The 26,370-nt window shown below is 41.5% G+C and overlaps 1 protein-coding gene across 4 annotated transcripts in view; it reads right to left on the bottom strand.

The window, feature by feature from the left end:
- Window positions 1-26,370, bottom strand: part of LOC141086132 (bifunctional heparan sulfate N-deacetylase/N-sulfotransferase 4-like) — a 975,622-nt gene that overhangs the window by 215,106 nt on the left and 734,146 nt on the right. For all 4 annotated transcript variants that reach the window (XR_012231517.1, XR_012231516.1, XM_073571871.1 and 1 more), the window contains exon 7: window positions 382-564. Coding sequence is in view for 2 of the 4 variants with exons in the window: in XM_073571871.1 (XP_073427972.1) it covers window positions 382-564 (183 nt within the window). In the remaining 2 variants the exon portion in view is untranslated. The remainder of the gene's footprint in view (window positions 1-381; window positions 565-26,370) is intronic.

Below are 26,370 nucleotides of genomic sequence, written 5' to 3'. Positions count from 1 at the left end.
AATTGCAATAATTTTCTGGGAGAAAGAATTTATTTTCTGGAACATTTTCAAGGGTGCCAACACTTTTGACCATGACTATATCTTCTCATAAAGCAAAGTGTCTTTTTTCATAGGTGTGGGAGGGTAGGATAAAATAGAACAACATGTTATCTAGTTATTTAGTGATGAGCGCAAATGCTCGTTATTCAAGTTTACCTAGTGTTCTTGGGTATGCATCGAGTATCGCGAGTGCTCGAGTGAATTGTTTGAGTCCACGTGGGCACATGTTTTGTGGAACATGAGGCCGTGGGAAATACTAAACCTATTGAAAAACATTGGTATTACAAAACATTACACAGGCACATTGCAGCAAATGATAAATCAAGCAGACAGTGTGAATACCTGCCAGAGAGGATCCTTTTGCTCAGGGAAGAGTTCAAAATATTTCTGAGCTAGGTCTAATGGAGGCAAGGTCTGCAGTTTCAGGTTGGTCCATGTTTGTACAAAGTCAGCAAGATTAACAAATGTGTACAAGCCAAGGCGATCATTTCCATAGTTGGACAAGTGTGTCATAAAGATGCTTATCTGTAAAAGATAACAGACATAGGATGCCGGAATAAATATTATGATCAGTAGATGGCAGTAAGATTCCAATGGAGGGAAATAAAACACATGGTGATAACTTGGCTCCAGCAAATGTGTTTTAATGATTTCTCTCTCCAAGGTAACAAACAATACCAAGTATTCTCAGGGTGAACACACCTAAACATTATATCAAATAAGTCTAACACAAATGCGTAGAATATAGCATCATGTGAAAAGACAAAACAGGAATCATGAATCACTGTGCTTTTTATTTTGCTACCGACATCTATCTTTTGAGAGTCAATACTGCTTAAGTTTGCCATGTAGAAATCTATTTAAGAAAGCCATTACTGTAAGAGCAGCATTAGGAATCAAGGACAATGATTGCACCATTTCTGAGTGTGTCAATATGTCTGTGGACGGCAAAATTCCTGAGTGGATGCCAGAACAGTTATGTCACAGAAATAAATATTTGTAGATATAGAGAAAGATCAAAGTTAAAACATACATAAAATAATTAAAAAAATGTTTATTAATTTATAATTCTACCTTTAATCACAAAATTAAAGATATAACTTACCAGTAGTATATATCCTTTGAATTTTGTCTGAAGGTGTAATGAGATGTCACATTTCATTGAAATGCTTATTGACACACATTGCGTGCGACTCAATGCATCTGAGATGCTTCAGGCACCAATGTTGCAGGTCACTGCATCTTTTGTGTGCTCTGACACTGTGGAACAACAGTGGCACTGAACAATAGTCAGGGAATATTGGTACTGTTACAATACACCAGTGCAACCTTTGCAGAGACTCTATGTGAATTTGTGTATTGCCTCAACATAAGGGAAAGCAAAAAACAATTTCAATCCAAGTAATTAATATGCTTACTTATATAGCACTATCATATTCCACATCGCTTTACAGATATTATCAATGATGTCATTGGGGCTGACAATCTAATGTCCCTATTAGTATGTCTTTATAGTGTGGGAGTAAGCTGGAGTACACGGATAAAGCCCACAAAAACACCTACAACTTCGATGTAGATGTTTTCCTTGGTGGGAGTTTAATCCAGGACTTCATCCATGCAAGGCGACTGTGCTTTCCACCAAGAAAATGGAAAGGTTGTCAGCTGTAGGCCTCAATCACACATTTGTTTTTTTCTCCATATGTAACAAAATGGACCGATTTCCATCTGTGTGCTAGATGAGATTTTTATCAGTCCATTTTCACCATCAATGATTATTGTGTATGCCAAAAAAAGTTGACAAACAGCTTCTACCCATTACAATGTTTAAAATGGACAACACATGGAAGACAACTGAGTGCTGTCTGTGATTTATTAGACCCGTAGACTTGTATAGGTGATCTATGTCCTTGATCAACAATGGTCATGCCGTCTGAATTTTCCAAAATGTGCAGTTCTCTCTTGATTCTCTCATATGTGGTGTTTTATTACACCATGAGGGTAAAAATGAGGGTATGGTGACATAATAGAAGGAACTCCCCTCATCAGAGCAGCTTTTTATCTGCTATAATGTAGAATTTTTCTGTAACAATGATTTTTACTCTGGGGAAATTGAACTTTTCATGGATAAACTTATATTGGAATGGTTGCCATGTAGGAGGTAAAGCTGCTGTCAATATTTGTGACTAGATGAGGCTTGTGCTGATGATACGTTCATTAGGAGAAACCTTGAAGCCTTGTCAGATATATTTTTCATTTGGATTGTAAGCTGGGAGGGAAATGTAATATTACATTGTGCCAATTGGATAAAAGTAAGAAAAGTAAAACAAAGTGGTGTAGGAAAATGCAGGTACAACCACTTATAAAAAAACTAACCAATATTCTTTATCCATTAAAAGAGTTACAGATAGTTCATCGACACCTCTCTGATGCGTTTGGGTGTTAGACTATGCCCTAAGTATAGAGATGTCACCAGTGTCTCATCAGATTCTATTTAAAATCATTACGAGCCAATCAGAATGTATATAACAAAATTAAAATAAATACATCAAAAGTATTCTATACAGATATACTACATAATTATTACATCATTATTATAAATACATTAAGCCATTGAAAAATTTAAACCATTAGACTGATTCATATTCATTTTAAGGATCCAGAACATTTTCCCGTAGAACACCTTTTTCTTCCAATCTCTGCCTCTTTCTGGGCATGCTACTCTTTAAACACCGTAACATGTAAGTTCATCAATATTGCCTTTATCTATATCCAAAAAATGTTGAGTCACTACAGAATACGCATTATTATGTTGATATTATAGATATGTTGTGAAATCCTTTTTTCATTTTTCTCGTATTGCACCCAATGTACTGTAGCTTGCATACAGTGCATTCTATACAGTACACTAAATGATGGTTGTCACAATTTATGAACTTTTCTATAATTTGCTCGTTATTGTTTGGAAGTATTATAAATATTTTCTTTCCACTATGTGGACATATGTTACAGCTTGCACCGCACCTAAAAAAAACCCTTACTGTGCTAGCCATGTTTTGTTTTTGTTTCTCCTATATATAAACTGAGGGTCAGCAGGCTTCTCAGTGATGCTCCTCTCTTAGCAACTACTCTATATTCTCTTTCTAAAATGCCACTTAGATTTTCATCCTGATAGAGGATATGCACATATTTCTAATTTATCTTTAATATCATTAAAGTTACAGTTTAATACCAAGTGGGTATTAAATTCTTTCCTTTTTTTCTAGGTTGTTCTAATATATTTTCTATCTGCATGCTTTTTCCTTTTTTATGTGACAAATTAAAGTTTGTTCACTAATAGAACAACCACTTCTTGATCTAAATATTTGACCCTGATAAAATAGAAAAGTTTATACTCACTTCCTGTGCAGGTGCTGTTCCAGCGCTCATGGTTTCTGGGTTTTCGGGTGATCGTATGACACATGTTGCCTGGTGCCCAATCAGCGTTGCTGTCATTGTCCCCGCATTTGGTCATTTTGAATATGATGAGGAAGTCAGAGACCAGTCTTCCTCTTCATGTTAAAAACATCCGAAAGTGGATACAGTAATGCCAGCACTAATTGGGCGCCAGGCATCACGTGTCATACAACCAAACGTGAGCCAAGTAACACAAGTGCCGACACCGCTGGAACAACGCTTGCACTAGAGGTGCGTATATACTTTTATTTTAATCACGGCAAAACATTTAGATCAAGAAGGGGTTGTCCTAGTGGTGGACAACCCCTTCAATTTCATTGCTTTTATATCCCTACTTTTGATGATTTCACTTTCCCAGTCAAAATTATTTTCCCTTCAACAAATCCGTTTCACTTCAAAAAATTCTCCATATGGGATAGCTCTTGAATCCTTTGGGTGGGAGCTATCTGCTCGCAGTAGGGAGTTGCTACTGACCAGTTTTCTGATCATAGATGTGTAAACAATTTTCAAATCCTCATCTCCTGACAATTCAATGTCAAGGAATTGCATAATTTGGTTAGAGTAAGAAGCAGTGAATTTTAAATTGACATAATTCATATTTAAGTAATTTATGAAATTTGGTTAGGCCGCAATGTTCCCCACTCATTAAAAGAAGGATGTCATCAACATAGCGGCCATACCACAACAATTGATATAGAAAAAAATTAGCATCAGAATAAACATGACATTTCCCCCACCAGGTGACAAATACAATAACTATGGAAGGTGAAAATCTAGACCTCATTGAGGCTCCCTCTGAAACAATTTTCCCTGTCAAATATAAAAAAAAATAACTAAATTATCCACTGCCATCACTATACAATGTTTTGGGTCATCATTATGAGTGCTAAAATAGTTAACATGATATTCTGCTGCCTTTAGTGCAAGACGGTGAGGAATACACAAATATAATTTAATTGCATCACATTATAAATGCATATTATTTATCCCACTTTGTAAAACTCATAGTTCTCAACACAGTTGTTGTATCTTTTATAAAGCTGGGAATTATTTGTACTAACAAACTTATGCATTCATCTATCCTAGATCTTTACCCTTCAATAAGGGATCCTGTCTCTGTTATGATGGAATGCAATGTTGGAGGGAACACTTCTTTTTGAATTTTAGGTAATCCATGGAAGATAGAGGTTATTGGATATTCTGATTTGGTTATTTTCCTTTTTTACTAAATATATTTAATTTAACCACTTCTTTTATTAAGATATCAAGAGGTTTTTTTAATTTTTTAACTTGCATAATAGATTTCGCAAAATTATTCACATTTTCTTTTAATTTTTTTACATATAGCCTCATATTGTTGATGTGAATTAAATTTACTTGCTTCTGTTTTGATCTACTATGTGTTGTTTAATATTTATTAATTTATTTTCCTCTTCACTTATTATAAGATTCATCAGGTCTAGGTAACATTTGGATAAAATGTTGCTCAAAAATTCGTCAGGAAAAATATTTGCTGCCAGTTTTTTTTATTTTTAATCCTCTAGGGATCATTTTCCATAAGTCCCCATAGTGATTTGGTCCCACCACATATGGGTCTCCTGATTTAATTTCTTCACCCAATTATTCATTAGCTCTTTATTATTTAGATGTGTCACCTTGGAATTCATCAAAAACTTGCTAGTCAGTCAGCACTGCAGATGGGAGAAGTTTTTGGAAGTAAGAAGAGAGCTGCTTCCTGGCTGAGGGAGTCAGTAATTAATAGTGAAGTGAAAACATGGGAGAAAATCATAGGCAGTTTGAATAGAGTAGGCAGCATACTGGGTGTGAGTGCAAGTATGAGATTTTCTGAAGTAGCAAGCCCTGTAACTGTACTGGATAAAGTGGTAGTCCGGATCTTAACAGTTAGAACATCCTAGATCCTGGGAAATGGAGAAGACAAGAAAGGAAAATTTAGCAACATTCTAAGGGGAGCACGCATGTGTGGGGTTGCACGCCTTCAGCAAAGCATCACATTAGCTAAGCATCAAGCAAAAGCAGTTATTCCATGGCAGTTAGTCAGGGCAGGAGTCAGGTAAATCACACTTTGTACTCCCTTTTATCCATGTGCTTTATTTCCATCCTCCTGTGTTTCCTTGCCATTCACATTCACCACCACATCCCTCCTCCATCACTACACATAAACATCAGCCCCTCTATACTTTCCTCTCCCATGTACAGCTCCTATGTACTCCTCATCTTCCTGAAAAGCCTCAGCACATCTTGTCCATACACATTGCAGAAAAAATTTCTTACAATTCCAATAACTACTATTTCTTTATCTTCCTATTTCTATTGATTTCAGGGGACATCTCCTCCAACCCTGGTCCACCATCCCTCAACCTCAACCCTTACCCTACCTCATATTGAAACCATACTAATCTTATTAGTATTACTTGCACTCCCTCTTCTCCCTCTTTCAATTGTGCTGCCTGGAATCCACAGTCTGTATGTAACAAGCTTCCTTTCCTGCCCAATTACTTTCTGAACAACACTCTGAATCTGTTGGCCCTTACTGAAACCTGGATCCAGGATTCTGACACTGACTCCCCTGCTGCCATTTCCCATGGTGGCTTACAACTCTCCCTTTCCTCGAGATCCACAAACAGACTTGGTGGTGGAGTCGGCATACTCCTGTCCCCACAATGCACTTTCCAGGACATCCCCCCAGTTCCATCACTCTGATTCCCTTCTTTTGAAGTCCACACCATCAGGCTCTTCCGTCCCCTCCCCCTCAGAGTAATGGTCATATACCGATCTCAAAGCTTACCCACCCTCTTTCTTGACCACTTGTCAGCCTGGCTGCCGCACTTCATGTCCTCAGAACTCCCAACCCTTATCCTGGGAGACTTCAACATCCCCATTAACAGCCCCACTTCCACATCTGCATTCCAGCTTATATCACTAACCACTTCTCTCGGCCTCTCACAGCTCTCATCCTCTGAGACACACAAAGACGGTAACACCCTTGACCTGGTCTTTGTCCGACTCTGCTCAATCTCCTACCTAAATAGCTCACCGCTTCCCCTCTCTGACCACAACATTCTCTCCTTCATGCTCACAAATCCTTGCCCACCACAGCACACTCCTACCAACCACACATTCAGAAATTTATAAGCCATTAACCCTCATACGCTTTCAGACTCCCTACTCTCATCAATATCTCCAATCTCCTCTTTTTCCTGTCCTGATCTGACTGTACATCAATACAATGACACTCTCAGAAGCACCCTTGATCAAGTAGCTCCCCTCACCCTCAAAACCACCAAGCACAGAGTAAAACAGCCCCATTTCACATCGCAAACTTAACTTCTCCAGCGATGCTCTAGGAGTGCTGAATGCTTATGTAGGAAAACCTGCACACCCGAAGACTTTATACACTTCAAATTTATGTTAAGAAGCTATAACTCTGCCCTTCACCTCGCCAAACAGACCTACTTCACCACCCTGATCTCCTCACTTTCCAACAATCCCAAGAATCTTTGACACTTTTCACTCCCTCCTCAGGCCAAAAGCTCAAGCCCCTATCACAGACATTTGTGCTGATGACCTGGCCTCCCACTTTATAGAGAAAATAGAAAACATCCATCAGGAAATCCGCTCCCAACCACTAAGTGCTGTGACTCCCATCTCTCCCTGTATTTCCCCTAGCTCACTCTCCACATTTGATCCCATCACAGAATAAGAAGTTTCCAGACTCCTCTCTTCTTCTCGTCCAACTACATGCACTACCAACCCCATTCCCTCACATCTCCTCCAGTCTCCTTTACAGTCGTCACAACTCACCTAACTACAATCTTTAATCTCTCCCTCTCCTTGGGCATTTTCCCATCCACCTTAAAACACTATCGTTACTCCATTATTAAACAAACCCGGTCTGAACTCATCCTGCACAAACAACTACAGACCAGTCTCAAATCTCCCCTTCATCTCTAAACTCTTGGAGCGCCTAGTCTACTCTTGCTGTACCCGTTGCCTCTCCACTCACTCCTAGATCCTTCACAATCCGGCTTCCACCCCCTACATTCGACTGAACTGCACTCAGCAAAGTTAATAATGACCTTCTGAGAGCAAAATGTAATGGTGAACACTCTCTGCTCATTCTTCTTGACCTTTCTGCAGCTTTCGACACTGTTGACCACCATCTCCTACTCTCTAGGCTCCAGTCACTAGGCATTAAGGACACTGCTCTCTCCTGGTTCTCTTCCTATCTTTGTGACCACTCACTCAGTGTTTTGTTCACTGGCTCCACTTCATATTCTCTTTCTCTCATTGTTGGGGTACCCCAGGGCTCAGTCCTTGGCCCTCTTCTCTTCTCTCTCTACATGGCCCCAATTGGACAGACCATCAGCAGATTTGACTTTCAGTACCATCTTTATGCTGATGACACACAACTATACATGTCATTCCCTGACCTTACCCCTGCTGTACTACAGAACGCCTGTGACTGTCTGTCTGCAGTCTTTAACATCATGTCCGCCCTCTATCAAAACTGAACTTCTTCTGCTCCCACCATCTACTAACCTCCCTAAACCTGACATTTCCCTCTCCGTGGGGGGCACCATAATAACACCCTGGCAGCAGGCTCGCTGTCTTGGTATTATGTTTGACACCACTCTCTCCTTCACATCCCATAAACAATCTCTTGCCCGCTCTTGCTGCTTACACCTAAAGAACAACTCTAGAATCTGCACTTTTCTCACCATGGAAACAAAAAAATCTTACTGTCGCTTTGATCCAATCCCTACTGGACTACTGCAACGCTCTTTTAATTAGTCTCCCCATTACTCGACTTTCTCCTCTCCAGTCCATACTTAATGCAGCACCCAGGGTCATCCATCTGGCTAATTGGTACTCGGATTCATCCGCTCTTCACCAATCGTTACATTGGCTGCCCATTCATTATAGGATCCAATTCAAAGTACTAGTTCTCACCCACAAAGCTCTCCACAGTGTGGCATCCCCCTGCATCGCCTCCCTCATTTCTGCCTATCGGCCTAACTGACCGCTGCGCTCTTAAAAGACTTTCGACTAACCTCTGCAATAATGCGTACCTCCCACTCCCGACTCCAAGACTTGTCCCATGCTGCGCAAATCCTCTGGAATGCTCTACACCAAGAAATTAGGACTATTCACAATTTGCATAGTTTTAGGTGCTCCCTCAAAACACTTTTGCTCTGAGTGGACTATCACGTTCACTAATCAAAGTCATTTTATGTGGAAGTGTGCATCTGTAGCCTATTCACTATCACCATCTATCCCTCACTCCCTCAAGATGGCTGGACCATCATTGTAAATACACACCTGTACTTTGTATCTCCCCCACCTTATTGTAGATTGTAAGCTCTCATGAGCAGGGTTGTCTAATTTTGCTTTAATTATTGCATTGTTAACGTTGCTACTTATGACTTGTGTTTTGAAACTAAACTGTAAAGTGCTGCGGAATATGTTGCCGCTATATAAATGAAGATTATTATTATAGGAGAGCATAGCTGCAGTGCGTACACCTAAAAGCCCTAGGAGGTATAGCTATCATTTTTGGGTAATCCTAAGACAGATGAAATGGGGCTCAAGAGACTACATATGGACTGGACCTTGCAGTCCAAGTAAAGGTATACTGGATTTGAAAAAAATGTGGGCACCCTTGACAAGGGTTACTACCTTACATATTTTGGCCAAAATATTGATCAGTACTCCACTATTTATATATTTTTTGCATGATTTTTTCAGAGTGCAGCCAAGCCCAAACACAACTGGTCTTGCATGAGTGGTGTTCACACTGGGATGCATTGTGAGTGTGCTGGCTAGCCTGCCTAATCGAAAAGTAGGGACATGACAAATAGGCTGTGAAGCAGACACTGTGCAATACCCTTTTATGTGAACAGCACCCTATTCGGGCCCTTTGAGATTTTTTAAGACTTGGCTTCCATTTGCTCTTTTTCGGATGATTTATATTTGAAGCTGTCTCCTAGGCATTTTCTCATTAGGAATTCCCATCTTGCTAAATTCGCTGGCTGCACCTTGTAGTACATTTGTTCTAAGATCTGGGCATGTAAGCGGTGCTGCCTTTTTTTCTGCTGTATACTGGACTTGCCAGGCCAGGGCACAAGTACTACACAGAAGTGGACTCTGGTAGGTTAAGGACAGCTAGAAAGAATGGAGTTTTCAAATCAACTTTGTCATTTCGATGAACTGTTGTTTTTCATAAGTGATGTGCCCCATGTGACCATTATGTCTATGCTTCTGTGTAAAACAAAAAATGTGAAATAAAGTTTGGTACTGTTTATAAGTCCCACCAGTAAAGTTAATTTTTTATAATCTAAACTAAATATGTTCTTGCTATTACTTTACATCTGAGGCTCGTGTGTCATCTGAGGTTATGCAAAGTGAGAGATAAACGTCTAGAGCAAACAACAACACACACACACTGGGCCCATGAAGCTCCTACATACTTACCTCCCTTCTGCACTCCATTCCTATACCACCACTGCCAGTCTTCCAATTGACTTGTCTGTTTTTTCTATCCTGTCTTCTAAAGTTTTTCTTTCCAGGTCTATGGTGCAGCTCTTCTTCTCTAAGCTCCTCGCCATAATGTGTTGAGCAGGACACATCATTGACGGTAATGACATATTTCATGCACACAATCATATGATGCATCATGTGGGGATTAACATCAAAGACATTAACATCAAGCATTATGCACTAGGTGACAGTTTGAGAGCTTGTTAAGACTAATAGCCACAGTGGCTTGTGCAAAATAGAAGCCAGGGAAGGACAATTGGAAGAAAGAAGGCAACATAATAGGTGTGACGAATACAAGAAGTAATTAGCAAAATATTGTTTTAAACCCAATCAAAGCCATCATAATCCAGCAAAATTTGAGAGTGGCTGATTTCCATTGTTTTGGATTTTGCTCTAATCAAATTGCACAAAAGAAAAAAAACAGATTTAGGCTGCGTTCACACGTCGCAATTTTTTAGCGGCGGTTTTAAACCCGCGATTTTGCCGTGAAAACGCGAAAAGTAAGCATCCCATGCAGTCTTATGGGATTCCGCAATGCTGTGCTAATGCTGCCTTTTTTCTGCGGCGGAATCGTTTTGCGGTAAAAAATGCAGCATGCTCATTAATTTAGCGGAATCGCGGCGATTCCGCCCACATAGGAATGCATTGTTCTGCTTACTTTCCGCATGTGGCTGTGCCCATCATGCGAAAAGTAAGCAGAACATATGCGGATGGTACCCACGGTCTGGAGGAGAGGAGACTGTCCTCCGGGTTCTGGGTACCATATCCCTGTAAAAAATAGAATTAAAATAAAAAATATTGTTATTCTCACCTTCCGGTGTCCCGTGCAGCCTTCCCACCTCTCTCCACGCTCCCAGCATCTTCCGGTCCCAGTAATCCTTTGCGAGAATGACCGCGATGACATCGCGGTCTCACGGGAGCGTGACGTCTCGTGGTCATTCACAATGACGTCGCAGGAGCGTGACGTCTCGCGGTCATTCGGGCAAAGGATTACTGGGACCAGAAGATGCTGGGAGCGTGGAGAGAAGCAGGAAGGCTGCGCGGGACGCCGGAAGGTGAGAATAACTATATTTTTTATTTTTTTTATAATTTTTTAAATCCTATCTTTTACTATTGATGCTGCATAGGCAACATCAGTAGTAAAAAGTTGGTCACACTAGTCAAGCACTATGTTTGACGAGTGTAACCAACCTGTCAATCAGTTCTCCAAGCGATGCTCCATATCGCTTGGAAAACGCTAGCATTCTACAAGCTAAGTACGCTTGCAAATCGCTAGTTTTTCTGCGGGAAAATCGCAGGAATTTAAAATGTGATTTTCCCGCGGAATGGAATTCCGGAATTCTCGCGGTAACTTCCGCGGGAGTTCTGCTACGTGTGAACGCAGCCTTAGGTAAATACAAAATTTTCTGGAAATCTGTAACAAATTCCATTTGTTGAGAATTAATTTGCTCATCTCTAAACAAAAGTATATAAAGAAAAACATTTTAGGATGTATGCATGTATTAACACATTTTATAAGAGTGAAAGTAGCAATCTGGTGAAAAATAACAAGCCTTTTGCAAAAATTTGACAGATTTTATAAGCTAGTTCATTTGTTTTACATTCTCTTGGCCATGAGCGACAAAATAATAATTGTAAGAGAAATTTTTGAGGGGTTAAAACAGACAATATACTTACTTATTATTCTCTGAATTCACACAGTCTATGTCCCTTTAATGCAATTGCTGCATTTAGTTTTGTATAATAAGCAATAAATATGGCATTTCACTATCGCAGCATATATAAATAATTGGCTGAGTTAGTTGTTTTTATGGACATTGGTCAAGGGTAATAACATGACTGAATATACTTTTTACTTTAATTTTGTAATTTTCTGGTTCAGTACCAGTATTCTTCTCAGCATACCCCTGAGCTATTGACTTTATAGAGCATGGAATGATAAGTAAATGTAACGCAACAAATAAGAAGTCCTCTAAGCACCAGTGTCAAGTATTGCATACGACAACAGCATTCGAGACATATTAAAGTTTTGACTGTTAAAGGGATTGTCCAGTACTTTAAGGCTGTGTACCCACGTAAGCATTTTTTTCACGGTTTTTACCTGCAAAAACGCTTATAAAACGCTTACAAGAAGCATCCCATTCTTTTAATGAATTCCGCACTTTTTGTGCACATTGATGCGTTTTTTTCCGGTAAAAAAACGCAGCATGCTCATTAATTTCACGGAAAAATCCGCATTTCTAACTATGTTCTATGAGCAGGAGGCTGCTCCTGTAAAAAAAGCATAAAAAAACATGCAAAAATCGTGCAAAAAAAGTGCGTTTTTTCTGGGAAGGAGTCCCTTTTTTCTGCATATGTGGGTACATAGCCTAAGCGATAACAATAATTGACTTTTAATTTTTTTAAAAATATTATACTTACCTGCTGTACTGGTGCCGCTCTTTTGCACTTGGTACTATGTCACCTGCATTATACTTTAGTGGGGGTATCACATGACTACTCAGCCAATCGGAGACCGCTGATTGGTTGCAGCATTTGCAGCCTTCCATCTAAACAGAATCAAGATGGAATGCTGCAACTGAACACTCTGACTGTAGTTGCAATATCAAGGTTTCCATCTCTCTGGATTTTGGTGCCAGGAGATTGCTGCCGGACACAGTACCATGTATGAAGGCACTGATTCAGCAGGTGAATACAGTTTTTTTACACCACCTTTGGCCCATTAAAGTAGTAGTAAATCCCTTTCAGTACTTTGAGGAATTAGGATTCATGTTCTCACATACCAGTGTTTTCATCACGGTAAACTACAATTCCTTTACTATTAAAGTGTGTAAGATATTTTTTGTTATGTTTATAATTATAAATTTAGTAACAGAAGGTAAATCCAGATAGATGTTAAATTCCCATTTGCAAACAAAACAGGTACAGTCAAGTGGAAAAAGGTTATTTGACATGTTACTGAACAGGCAGGTGTTTCATTTGGCTTTCTCTGTCACAAGCCAGTTGCTACTGTCATAAATTTCTGTATAAAGTGAGATGATTAAGCATCAATGACTCAAAATCACACACATTAACAAATAAATTCATGTACACACATACAGACATGCAAAAACACACAACAAATGCATGAACATTCAAAGCTACGTATCTACATATTGTATGCATACATCCATATATACCTGTACGTATATATGCACAGAAAAACTGTACACACATACTTACTCAAGTGCACATACTCGTACTACACATTTCAGTCTTTTTGGATTGAGTATTTTTCGAGCTCTGCACCTAAAAAGTTTTAAACAAATATGTTTAAAATGGAAGCAAGACTTTTAAAGAGTGTATAAACTTATGACTTAATAATTGCAAGCAGATTGGTAGGGTCCAGGTTCTTGAGACCCAACTGATCCCTCAAACCATCCCCGTGAGTTGTGCACAGGAGTGCTCAGATTCTGCTAGAGTGTGCACATATGGCTTAGTACTTTCTATAGTATCTGTGCTGTGCTGTGTTCGTACCAAGGCAGGAGCTTTGCACTTCTGTTTTGTGAACTGCGTACCTCTGGGAGGATGTTTGAAATGATCGATGGGGGTCTCAGAATGCCCACTGATCTGCTTGCAGTTAAAATGGCATATTTTTAACAAAATGGCATTAAAAGGTTGACTTGCTTTAAAAAAACAATATTCATTGTTCTCCTTTACGTATCTACTATATAATCGTCTAATTCTGTCTGTCTGTTTGTAATGGAAATCCCGCGTCACTGATTGGTGGCGCCCGGCTGGCCGCGACCAATCAGCGACAGGCGCAGTCCAGCCATGAAATGGCACGGAATTCGAATGACGCACGTCACCACTGCCGTCGGGAGATCTGCTGCACTAGCCGCTGATCTCCTGATGGTTGCTGCGGGTCATCCCTTGCCGCACGGATTTGCCGCAATCAGCGATATTGGCGCAGAATTTAAAGGGGATCTGTCACCCCATTTTTGGCCTATTAGCTGCAGCCACCACCATCAGGGGCTTATCTACAGCATTCTATAATACTGTAGATAAGCCCTCAATGAAACCTGAACAATAAGAAAAAAAGAATTAGATTGTACTCACCCCAGCGTTCGGTCCGGTCTGGTGGGTGTCGCCATCCTGTCCGATGCCTCCCATCTTCATTCGATGACGTCCTCCTCCTTGCTTCTCCCTCGGCTCCTGCGCACGCGTACTTTATCGGCACTGTTGAGGGCAGAGCAGAGTACTGCAGAGCGCAGGCGCTGGACCTTTCTGACCTTTCCCGGCGCCTGCGCACTGCAGTACTTTACTCTGCCCTCAACAGGGCAGATAAAGTACGCGTGCGCAGGAGCCAAGGGAGAAGCAAGGAGGAGGACATCATCGTATGAAGATGGGAGGCGCCGGACTGGACCGCGACACCCACCGCACCCGCCCCCGCACCCCAGTGAGCATAATCTAACGTGTTTTTCTTATTTTTCATGTTTCATCTGGGGCTTATCTACAGCATTACAGAATGCTGTAGATAAGCCCCTGATGGCGGTGGCCCCAGCTTATGGGGTAAAAATGGGGTGACAGATTCCCTTTAAATAAACTACATACATATTCTAGAATACCTGATGCGTTAGAATCGGGCCACCATCTAGTACTCTAATAATCAGCAATTGACTTTAGTTATTAACAAAGTGTCTCAAGACATTCTGTCTGACAATCTGCTAGTTACGTATATATTGCCTATTATGAGAGATCTGAAAATGCATCAATTTTATATCTCTAACTTTAGCGGATCAGTTATCGCTGTATTATCAGATTTAAAAAAGAATAAAATGTTGAGAACGTTCTTGGAAACTCATTTTAACATATCTTTTTGCTGAAGTATCATATACTATGTTTCAAATTATTATGCAGTTGCTATTTTTCTCTGATTTTCCTAAGTGGTCGATGCAAATGAGTCAATATCATGTTCAAATCATCAACCATTAGAGTATAAATCACATTTTATTGGAAAAACCTCCCAATGATAACACAAAATTAAAAAATTTCAAAATGTACTGTTCCAACTTATTAAGCATAACAAAGTTTCCAAGCATTTTATAGGTAGCAAAGGACTGAAAATAGTCATTTGTTGAATTTGCAGCATTAAGAGGTCACATTTCCTGAAATCAAAAGCTTTTTCAATCAAAAACATCTTAACAGGCCAAGTTATATAGAACCACTTTTTGATTCTTGGATCCCTGGAACTTATGAGTTTTTTGAATAGTTTCTGCTTGAGTTTTTTTGCAGAATGTCAGAAAAGCCTCCCAGATCAGCAGTTTTGATGTAAACTACCTCCCACCATCATAGATCTATTACTTGACGATACGCCAAAGGATCTCAATAGGGTCAGGGGAGGATGGTTACCACACTATGTTTCTCTCCTTTTTTGCACATAGCAGCCAATAACTCAGAGGTATTCTTTACAGCATGAGATGATGCATTATCATGCACAAACATGATTTTAGTGTAGATGGCACAGTTCTTTTTGTACCATGGAAGAAAGTGTTCGCTCAGAGATACTAAATACTTTGCCAAGGTCATTTTCAAATCTAAAGGGACCCTCAACCATCAGCTCTCTCCCCATGATTCCTACCCAAAACATGATTCTGTCGCCTCCTTGCAAAAATCACAGTCTTTTTACATGGTGGCCATCCATCTTGTCTTCACTACTCCATCCACATGAACCACCCAGGGTTGCACAAGAGTCAACAGTGAACACAACTGTTTTAAAATTCATATTCATGTATGTCTGGGCACACTGCAACTGTTTCTACTTGTCAGCACTGTTTAGGGGAGCTGAATAGTAGGTTTATGCACAACTGAAAGCCTCTGGAGGATCCTACACATTGAGGTTCTCGAGACTCCAGTGGCACCATCAGCTAAAAATTCCCGTTTGCTGCTTTGAAATAACAGGATTTTGGTTGCTTACCATAAAATCTGTTTCTCAGAGTCATCATTGGGGGACACAGGGACCGTGGGTGTGTGCTGCTGTCACTAGGAGGTTGACACTATGCATGAAAAAAATGTTTACTCCGCCTCCGCAGTATACACCCCTCCGACCGGCTGTAGGACAATCAGTTAGTGAAAAAGCAGTAGGAGGAGACATTATCATGTAAGTCATCATATATTCATTACACGTAATAAAATCATGGGAGGGCGCTGTGTCCCCTAATGAAGACACTGAGAAACAAATTTTACGGTAAGCAACCAAAATTCTGTTTTCTCTTTCATCTCATCGGGGGACACAGGAACCATGGGACATCCAAAAGCAGTCCCTGGGGTGGGAAAAGACAGAAACTTATTTCAGGTCGGAGAACTCACCACTGTCGCCTGCAAGATTCTTCTGCCTAGGCTGGCATCCGCTGAAGCATAGGTATGAACCTTATTGAACCTTGAAAAGGTATACACGGATGACCATGTGGCAGCCTTCCACAACTGCAATTGTTGCCTTAGAGGCTGGCAGGCCTATTCTCACCCCATTGGGGATAACAAAGAGTGAGTCCGCCTTCCTGAAAGGAGCGGTCATGGCCAGATAGATCTTTATCGCCCTGACCAGGTCTAGCTTATTCAAAGAATGCTCCAGAGGATGGGTTGGAGCGGGACAAAATGACAGAAGGCTTATATCCTCGTTCAGGTGGAAGGCAGATACCACCTTGGGAAGAAAGTTAGGAGGAGGCCGCAAAACAACCTTGTCCTGGTGCATAATTAGGAATGGAGGACAACAGGACAATGCTGCTAATTTTGAAACCCGCCTAATTGAGGTGATGGCTACGAGAAATACCACCTTCCAGGACAACAAAGACATGGGAGCTTCCTGTAGGGGTTCAAAAGGTGAACCTGTCAAGGCTTCCAAGACCAAGTTAAAATCCCATGGAGCCACAGGGGATCTGTAAGGAGGGGCCGCTCCTTGCAAAAAGGTCTTAACCTGTAAGCGGGAGGCCAAATTATTTTGAAAAAGAATAGAGATAGCAGATACCTGGCCTTTCAAGGAACTTGGGGCCAGACCACCATCTAATCCTGCCTGGAGAAAAGCTAGGACAGATGGCAGGGAACAGGGCATAGGTGTGACGTGATTAGACTCACACCAGCAAAAATAGGCCTTCCAGACTCGGTAATAGACCCTGGAAGAGGAAGGCTTCCTAGCCTGGATCATTGTGTTAATGACTCGGTCCAAAAAACCTGCTGCTCTCAGTATTGTGGTTTCAACGGCCATGCTGCCAAAATTGAGCAACTGAGAATTCAGGTGGTAAAACGGCTCCTGAGCCAGGAGATCTGGCCTGTCGGGGAGTCTCCAGGGGGTGCCTGTGAGAAGATTGATAATTTCAGCGAACCAGGCCCTCCTGGGCCAGTACGGGGTGACCAATATGGCCGGCACCCCTTCCGCCTTGATCTTCTTTAGCAGCCTGGGCAGGAGAGGAAGGGGACGGAACAGGTAAGGGAGTCTGAACTGTGTCCAGGGAATGACCAGCGCGTCAACCCCTATTGCTAGAGGATCGCGGTATCTTGAGACAAACTGTTGGACCCTTCTGTTCTGTCACGATGCCAGAAGGTCCACATCTGGAGTCACCCATAGCTGGCATATCTGACGGAACATTTCCTGGTGTAAGGACTATTCCCCTGCCGCGAGCTCCTCCCGACTGAGGAAGTTGGCGGCCGTGTTGTCTGTGCCGGGAATGTAAACTGCCGAAATTGCCAGAATTGTGGTTTCTTCCCAGTTGAAGATTCTGGATACCTTGGCCAGTGCCCGGGGACTTCTGGTTCCTCCTTTGTGATTGATGCATGCCACCGCCGTGGCGATGTCCATTTGAATCCAGACTGGCTGGATGTTGAGGTATCTTTCCCAATGTAGAAGTGCTAGAAAGACTGCCCTCAGTTCTAGAATGTTGATTGATAGTGAGGATTCTTGCCTTGACCATCATCCCTGGACAGTCAGGTGGTGGAATACCGCACCCCAGCCCAGGAGACTGGCATCTGTAGTTACTACCTGCCAGTGGACAGGGGGAAAAGACCTTCCCAGATGAACAAAGGGGGGAGGTCAGCCACCACTTGAGGGACTCCCTGGTCTGAATGGAGGGGAGGAAGGGGCGATCCAGCGAATAGATGGACCTGTCCCATTGAAGGAGGATGTTCCTCTGCAGTATCCTGGAATGGAACAGGGAAAATGGTATTGCCTCTGAAGCTGCCACCATTCTTCGAAGGACTCTTATGGCAGCGCAAAAGGATAGAAGCCGGAATTTCAACTGAGAGCGAATTCCCTGCTGGAGGGTAATCCACTTTCTGGGAGAAAAACCCTTGAGCAGCAGGTGTCGATTACCATTCTAGGCGTTGTGTTGGCGTTAGGTGGGATTTATCCCTGTTTATGATCCAACCAAACCGGGAGAGCGTGTTTAAAACTACCGCTAGATTTTCCTGGGCCTGAGTGAAGGACGGTGCCTTGACGAGAATATCGTCGAGATATGGTACCAATATTATGCCTCTGACCCTTAATATAGCTACCATCGCTGCCATAATCTTTGTAAAAATTCTGGGGGCTGTTGCCAACCCAAATGGCAGGGTCACAAACTGGAAATGCTGATTTTGGACAGCAAAACGCAGAAACCTCTGATGCCCCTGAAAAACTGGGACGTGTAGGTAGGCATCCCGGATATTTATGAAACATAGGAATTCCTGATCCTCCATAGATGTAATTACCGACCGAATCGATTCCATCCTGAAATGGCGTAAGCGGACCCATCTGTTTAGTCTTTTGAGGTCTAGTATGGGGCAAACTGAGCCATCCTTTTTTGGTATCACAAAGAGGTTTGAGTAAAAGCCAGTAAAACTTTCCTGCTCAGGAATGGGGATGATTACTCCTGCATTGAGGAGAGAGTCGATTGCCTTAAAAAAACCCTAGAGCCATAGCAGCGTCTTTTGGTGTCTGCGATAGAAAGAAGCAATCTCGTGGAAGCGCATTGAAGTCTATCCTGTTGATACTGCCTCCTTTACCCAGATGTCTTCTACTGAATTCTGCCAGACATCTCTGAAGAGGAGAAGGCGGCCTCCTAGTCTGGGAGAGATACTGGGAAGGGAGTTGGACTCTCTGCTGGCGTCAGGCCGAAGTGGCTCTGCCCGGCCCTGACCTGGTTGCTCTGCTGTTGGAATTGCGGGAATGCCATGATGGGGTGGCCTGAAATAATATCTTCCTCCTATCTCTCAGTGCTTGTGACCTCTGCGGGCCCTGAGCATAAGTGCCTGTCGCTGGGGTAAGGCGAAAATGCTGAGCCCTACGTTTGAAAACATATCGACGAGGTTTGGCCTGAGGGAGAAGGGAGCTTGTACCCCCCCCGTTGCATCCTTAATGATTTAATCTAACATTGACCCAAAGAGCCGGGTGCCCAGAAACGGCAGATTGGTCAGTGATTTCTTTGAGGACAAATCAGCCTGCCAAGAGCCTTTAGCCAGACCGTCCGCCGGATGGCTACCATGTTACTGGATGCTTGAGCTGCGCAAGACACAGCATCCAGGGCTGCTGATACTATATACCTCCCGGCATGAGAGATTTGATCTGCTAATTCCGCAAGTTCCGCTGGTGGTGCCCCGGCCAATATGCCCTGTCTAAGCTGTTTGGCCCATTCTGTAACAGATTTAGCTACCCAGGCTGAGGTGAAGGCTGGACAAAATGTAGCGGCTGCTGCCTCGAAGGTGGATTTTGCCAGGGATTCTATCCTTGGGATATTTTAGGGCTGCCCCACTGGCGAGTGGGAGGACTGTATTGGTAGCGAGTCTGGACACTGGTGGGTCCACGGAAGGGGAGGCGATCCAGTTGGCGGTGAGATCTGGAGGGAAGGGATATAGAATCCCAAAACGATTCCCTCTCTGAAATCGCCTGGTTGGGTTCTCCCTTTCCCTGGCCAACACTTCCTCAAAATCCATGTGGGAGGTCCTGCATGAGACCCCAATATTCTCTCCATGTCCTGCACGAGACCCGCATAGCCTCCCCTTGTCCGGCATGAGACCACCATAGCCTTCCTATGTCCAGCATGAGACCACCATAGCCTTCCTATGTCCAGCCAAACATCCCATACAGATGAAAAAAGAAAAGAACACCATATACTCACCTCTGTCCTGATCCCCCAGCGCTCTGCTTCTGTTTCTGTCTCCATGTCTCTGGTACTCCGTCTTCCCAGAGTACACAGCTGACACGATGAAACGATGTCATTGCATCAGCTGTTTCACATGCTGATTGGTGGAGGAAGTGGCCAGAGGCCCCTCCTCCACCAATAACATCAGTGCAAATGGAGACAACGGGCAGGCGTGGGAGGGCATGGTGTGGCCTTGAGCCACTGATTTCAGCCCCTCGGCTGTCTCATTTCGTGGGCCAAACTGGGACAGCCAGAGGACTGGATATGGCCAGCGGGCCGCACTTTGCCCAGGTCTGGTTTAGGTCATTAAAGCAACACTCCAGTGAGGTTTTATCCTCTGGTGGAGTAGTGCTTTAATGACGTAAAACATGATAGTCTGCATGAACATATTCTACATAAACAGACCCAAGGGGTATGACAGAGGGCAGGATGTCTACCCATCAATGCCCAAGCATCATATAGGCAACTGATCAAATTATTTATTACCTGCCAAATATTTACCTCATGTTTGATAAAAACTATGTCATGAAAGATTAGGAAGCAAAGTAAATATACATTGCAAGATTCTGTGTTGACTTCTTGATATAAGTTAAATGAGATTATGCCACGGGGCTGCACATATACAGTCTATTATCCATGATGTATCTAGCAACATTTTACGTATAATCATAGTATCTGAAAATATACAAATCTAACATTCCTGTAAATGTGTGTATTTCTCCTTGGATGGACTGCAATAAAATAGAGAATGTAAAGTTATTTTATTTTGTGCTCAAGAGATATTTACTCCTGCAACAGATGTAAGATTTCTAAAAATACACAGAAACTGAAGGCAAATTGGCTCAAGTGACCTTTTCTTCCCATTATCCCAAATGTTTGAGTCTGCTGGCATCTGTTTCAGTTTCCCCTACACTTTATATTGATGTGGGATTCCCTTGTGTTTATCCCAAAGAGGCACAAGCTGTAAATAATGCAAACAACATGCCATAGTCAGTCATGTCCCTTATTTAGCTCGCTCCTGTTCTATGCAATGTACTATACAAGTCGCCCAGAGCTGCTTTCCTGCCCAGTGTCCATGGTCAGAAACAATATCTGCTAATATGTTGGCAGTTCAAGATCCATGTAGTTATCTCTTATGGGCTATGTGAGACTGGAATTAAATACTTGCTTGTTATTTTTTTTTGCCAGTATTAGAAACACAGTTTTAATAGTGGCAGTCGGGGCAGGCTGGAAACACAATTGCTTTTTATTAGGTCCCTAATCAGAAACAATATGACAAGGCCATTTGGATTGTATTTGAATGCGGAGTGTCTTACGTTATGTCTCAAGATGTAAAACACTGCTGGCTCAGGATCGGGCTCTGTAGGACAGCGCGCAATTGCTCAGTAACATGATGCAAACCGCAACATAAGGATCAGTTCATGCTTCATTGTTACTTTTGATACATTCAGCAATCTTTCTGTAAAATCCGTACAATCACTGGGAATTTATTCTCTGGAGCAATGATCCTTATGGATGTAGAAAGTAACAAGTTAGCAACTGTATTTAGTAGTAGTGTTTTACAGCAAGGAAGTACATCTCAGGGTATATGCACAGAACATCTTTTTCAGCCAGGAATGCTATGTAACCTGCCTGAAAAAGGGCTGTATAAATGTTAACAAGGATGAACATACAGTATGTGCTTCTATTTAAAAACGACTCGCTAGGCATATGTTCAGTCTTTTGAGCGTCCCTTAACTGCTTTAGCTTCCCAAAGTCGTGAAGTGGTTAAAAGAAGTAACCTGACCATTCTTCAGGCAATTATCACTTTCCACAAATCTGCTCACAAGTTTATAAAATAGAAGTAAAAAAAAGTGCCGATGGTCAAACACAGCTCTGGCAAAAATTAAGAGACCACTGCAAAATTTTCAGTTTGTCTGATTTTTCTCTTTATAGGTCCATTTTTGAGTAAAAGGAAAATTGCTATTTTATTCTATAAACTACTGACAACATATCTTCGAATTTCCAAGCACTAAAATTTGTATTTGTTTTCAGAAAATGAGAAATGGTCAAAATAACAAAAAAAAATGCAGTGCTTGCAGACCTGAAATAATGCTAAGAAAACAAGTTCAGAATCATTTAGAAACAACAATACTACTGTTTTAACTTAGGAAGAGTTCAGAAATCAATATTTTGTGGAATAACCATGATTTTTATTCACAGCTTTCATGCGTCTTGACATGCTTTCCACCAGTCTTTTACACTGATTTTAGGTGACCTTATGCCACTCCTGATACAAAAATTTAAGCAGTTTTTCTTTGTTTGATGGCTTGTGACTATTCATATTCCTCTTGATTACATTCCAGAGATTTTCAATGGGGTTCAGGTCTGGAGATTGGGCTGGCCATGACAGGGATTTGATGTTGTGGTCCTTCATCCACACATTGATAGACCTAGCTGTGTGGCATGACGCATTGTCCTGCTGGAAAAACCAGTCCTCAGAGTTGGGGAACATTGCCTGAGCAGAAGGAATCAACTGTTTTTCCAGGATAACCTTGTATGCGGCTTGATTCATACGTCCTTCAATCAAATCAAATCAAATTTATTATCGTCAAGTACATATTACATACATTATATACAAGGAATTCTTTGTGGCAAAGAGGCAACATAATATATAACAACAGATACAACAAGTAACATCTAACAAGACAGATACAGTATATAGTCTACACATGACGATTTAATTGTTGAACAGAGAGTGGATAGAAGCTGTTCATATGGCGGTTGGTGCTGCATTTGGGGACTCTGAAGCGACGTCCTGAAGGGAGTAGTTGGAATGAGGAGTGTCCCGGGTGAGAGGGATCGGATGAAATTTTCAATGCGTGGGATCGAATACTCTTATCATAAAGATCCTGGATTTTAGGCAGGCTGGAACCAATAATTCTCTCTGCTGTTCTGAAAGTCCTTTGTAAGCAGAGTTTGTCATGCGCAGTGGCTCCCCCATACCAGACTATCAAAGAGGAACAAATCACAGATCTGATGACAGCATTAAAGAATAAGATCAGCAGATTCTTAGACAAACCATATCTTTTCATCTGACGCAGGAAGAACATCCTCTGTTGTGCTTTTCTTATAACAGCATCCACGTTTTTCCCCCATTTAAGATCATGAAAGATGATAACTAGAGTTGAGCGATACCGTCCGATACTTCAAAGTATCGTATCGGATGGTATCGGCCGATCTTTAAAAAAAGTATCGGTATCGCCGATTCCGATACCGGAAGTCCCATTCAAGTCTATGGGACTTCCGGTATCGGAATAAGAAAAACCCTTTCCTGCCCTTGTACAGCCTCTCTGGGGTCTGTACGGGCCTTTCGGGGGGCTGTGCCGGCCTGCCAGGGGGTCTGTGCAGGCTCCGGTGGTCTGTGCCGGCCTGCCGGGGGGCTGTGCCGGCCTGCCGGGGGGCTGTGCAGGCTCCGGGGGGCTGTGCCGGCCTGCCTGGGGGCTGTGCCGGCCTGCCGGGGGGCTGTGCAGGCTCCGGGGGGCTGTGCCGGCCTGCCGGGGGGCTGTGCCGGCCTGCCGGGGGGCTGTGCCGGCCTGCCGGTGGTCTGTGCAGGCTTCGGGGGTCTGTGCAGGCATCGTCCGATGGGACTACAAGTCCCATCGGGCGATGCCTGCTACCATGACAGTGATTGACACATTAGCCAATGATGGGACAGTAGTAGTCCCATCATCCGGCTAATGTGTTGAATGTAAAAAAAAAAAAAAAAAATTACATGCTACATACATACAACATGCATACTACATACATGCTACATTCATACTACATACTACATACATGCTACATTCATACTACATACTACATACATGCTACATTCATACTACATAAATACTACATGCAACATACATACTACATATATACTACATACATACTACATATATACTACATGCATGCTACATACATACTACATATATACTACATGCATGCTACATACATACTGCATGCTACATACATACTACATGCTACATACATACCACATATATACTACATACATACTACATACTACATGCATGCTACATGCTACATACATAACACATATATACTACATGCATGCTACATACATAGTACATGCTACATACATACCACATACATACTACATGCATGCTACACACATAGTACATGCTACATACATACCACATACATACTACATGCATGCTACATACATAGTACATGCTACATACATACCACATACATACTACATGCATGCTACATACAAACTACATGCTACATACTACATATATACTACATGCATGCTACATACATACTACATGCTACATACTACATATATACTACATGCATGCTACATGCTACATACATACTACATATATACTACATGCATGCTACATACATACTACATGCTACATACATACTACATATATACTACATGCATGCTACATACATACTACATACATACTACATATATACTACATGCATGCTACATACATACTACATGCTACATACATACCACATACATACTACATACATGCTACATGCTACATATATACTACATATATACTACATGCATGCTACATACATACTACATGCTACATACATACTACATATATACTACATACATACTACATACATACTACATGCATGCTACATACATACCACATACATACTACATGCTACATACATACCACATACATACTACATACATACTACATGCTACATACATTCATACATATATACTACATGCATGCTACATACTACATATATACTACATGCATGCTACATACATACTGCATGCTACATGCATGCTACATACATACTACATACATACTACATGCTACATACATACCACATATATACTACATACATACAATACATTCATACAATACATACATAGACATACAGTACATATAACATAGAGTAACATACTTACCAATACTTGTCACATTGTTCCCCGAAGCCATTGTCTTTTCCGGAATAAATATTAACATAACAAACCACAAAAATACTCACCCACGATCCGAAGCAGTCCACGAGTGTGTCCCACGACGATCTTGGGTAGAGAACTGCAGCATCAGCTGATGCTGCCGTTCTCTACGGGCTGCAGGAATCCAATGACGGAAGGTAGGTATCCTTCCGCACTGTATTCCTCCGCCACTTAAAAAAAAAAAAAGTCCCTAGTCTCACTTTATGCCATTGCTGTGTGGGAAATTCCCGTAGTCATTTCTGATCAGGCAGCTAGTTTCTGTGTAAGATGCCAACTGAAAATGAAGGTGTCTCTATTGCAGATAACATCATCCTGCTGTGATTAAGATTAGTGATATGATATATTCGCAAATATACTATCCCCTTCCTTCTCACTAATACGCTTGTCAGAAGCAAAGAAGAAAAATTGCCACTTTTTCCTTTACAACACATCTTGTATAGTATTATAATTTATATTTGACTTTTCACCTTTGCCTATGTTTTCAACCAATTATTCAACAATTGCCAAAACAGACGAGATAAAAAAAGTTTAGCATGTAGTGTAGGTACATGTACAGAAAGTGATATGTGGCAGCAGGCCACAGTATGGGTGTGGCATCTGCGGTTGCCAATTTGGACTAGTAAAACAGTTGTGCAAAACATACATGCACAGTTAAATGTCTACATATTTAAAATGTTATATTTGTATTAATCCCTTCGCCCTGAAGCCTGTTGTCACCTTCCTGACCAGGCCAAATTTTACAATTCTGACCACTGTAATTTTATGTGGGTATAACATTGGAATTCTTCAACGGATCCCACCTATTCTGACGTTGTTTTCTAGTGACATGTTGTATTTCACGATAGTGGCAAAATTTTGCTTGATATGACTTGCATTTATTTGTGAAAATATTGGAAATTTGGTGAAAATGTGGAAAATTTTACAATTTTCAAACTTTTAATTTTTATGCCCTTAAATCAGAGCGTTATGTCTCACAAAATAGTAACTAAATAACATTTACCCTAAATCTACTTTACATCAGCACAATTTTTGAAACCTTCATCTTTTTGTTAGGAAGTTATAAGAGTTTAAAGTTGATGAGCAATTTCTCATTTTTTCAACAAAATTTACAAATATTTTGAGGGAAAATATCACATTTGAAGTGACTTTGAGGAGCCTAGAGGACAGAAAATACCAAAAAGTGACACCATTATA

This window comes from Dendrobates tinctorius, unplaced genomic scaffold (genome assembly GCF_039654945.1).
Source record: "Dendrobates tinctorius isolate UK_male_01 unplaced genomic scaffold, ASM3965494v1 ptg000030l, whole genome shotgun sequence".
In the NCBI taxonomy this organism is placed as follows: Eukaryota; Metazoa; Chordata; class Amphibia; order Anura; family Dendrobatidae; genus Dendrobates; species Dendrobates tinctorius.
This window is presented reverse-complemented; position numbering and strand designations above follow the sequence as displayed.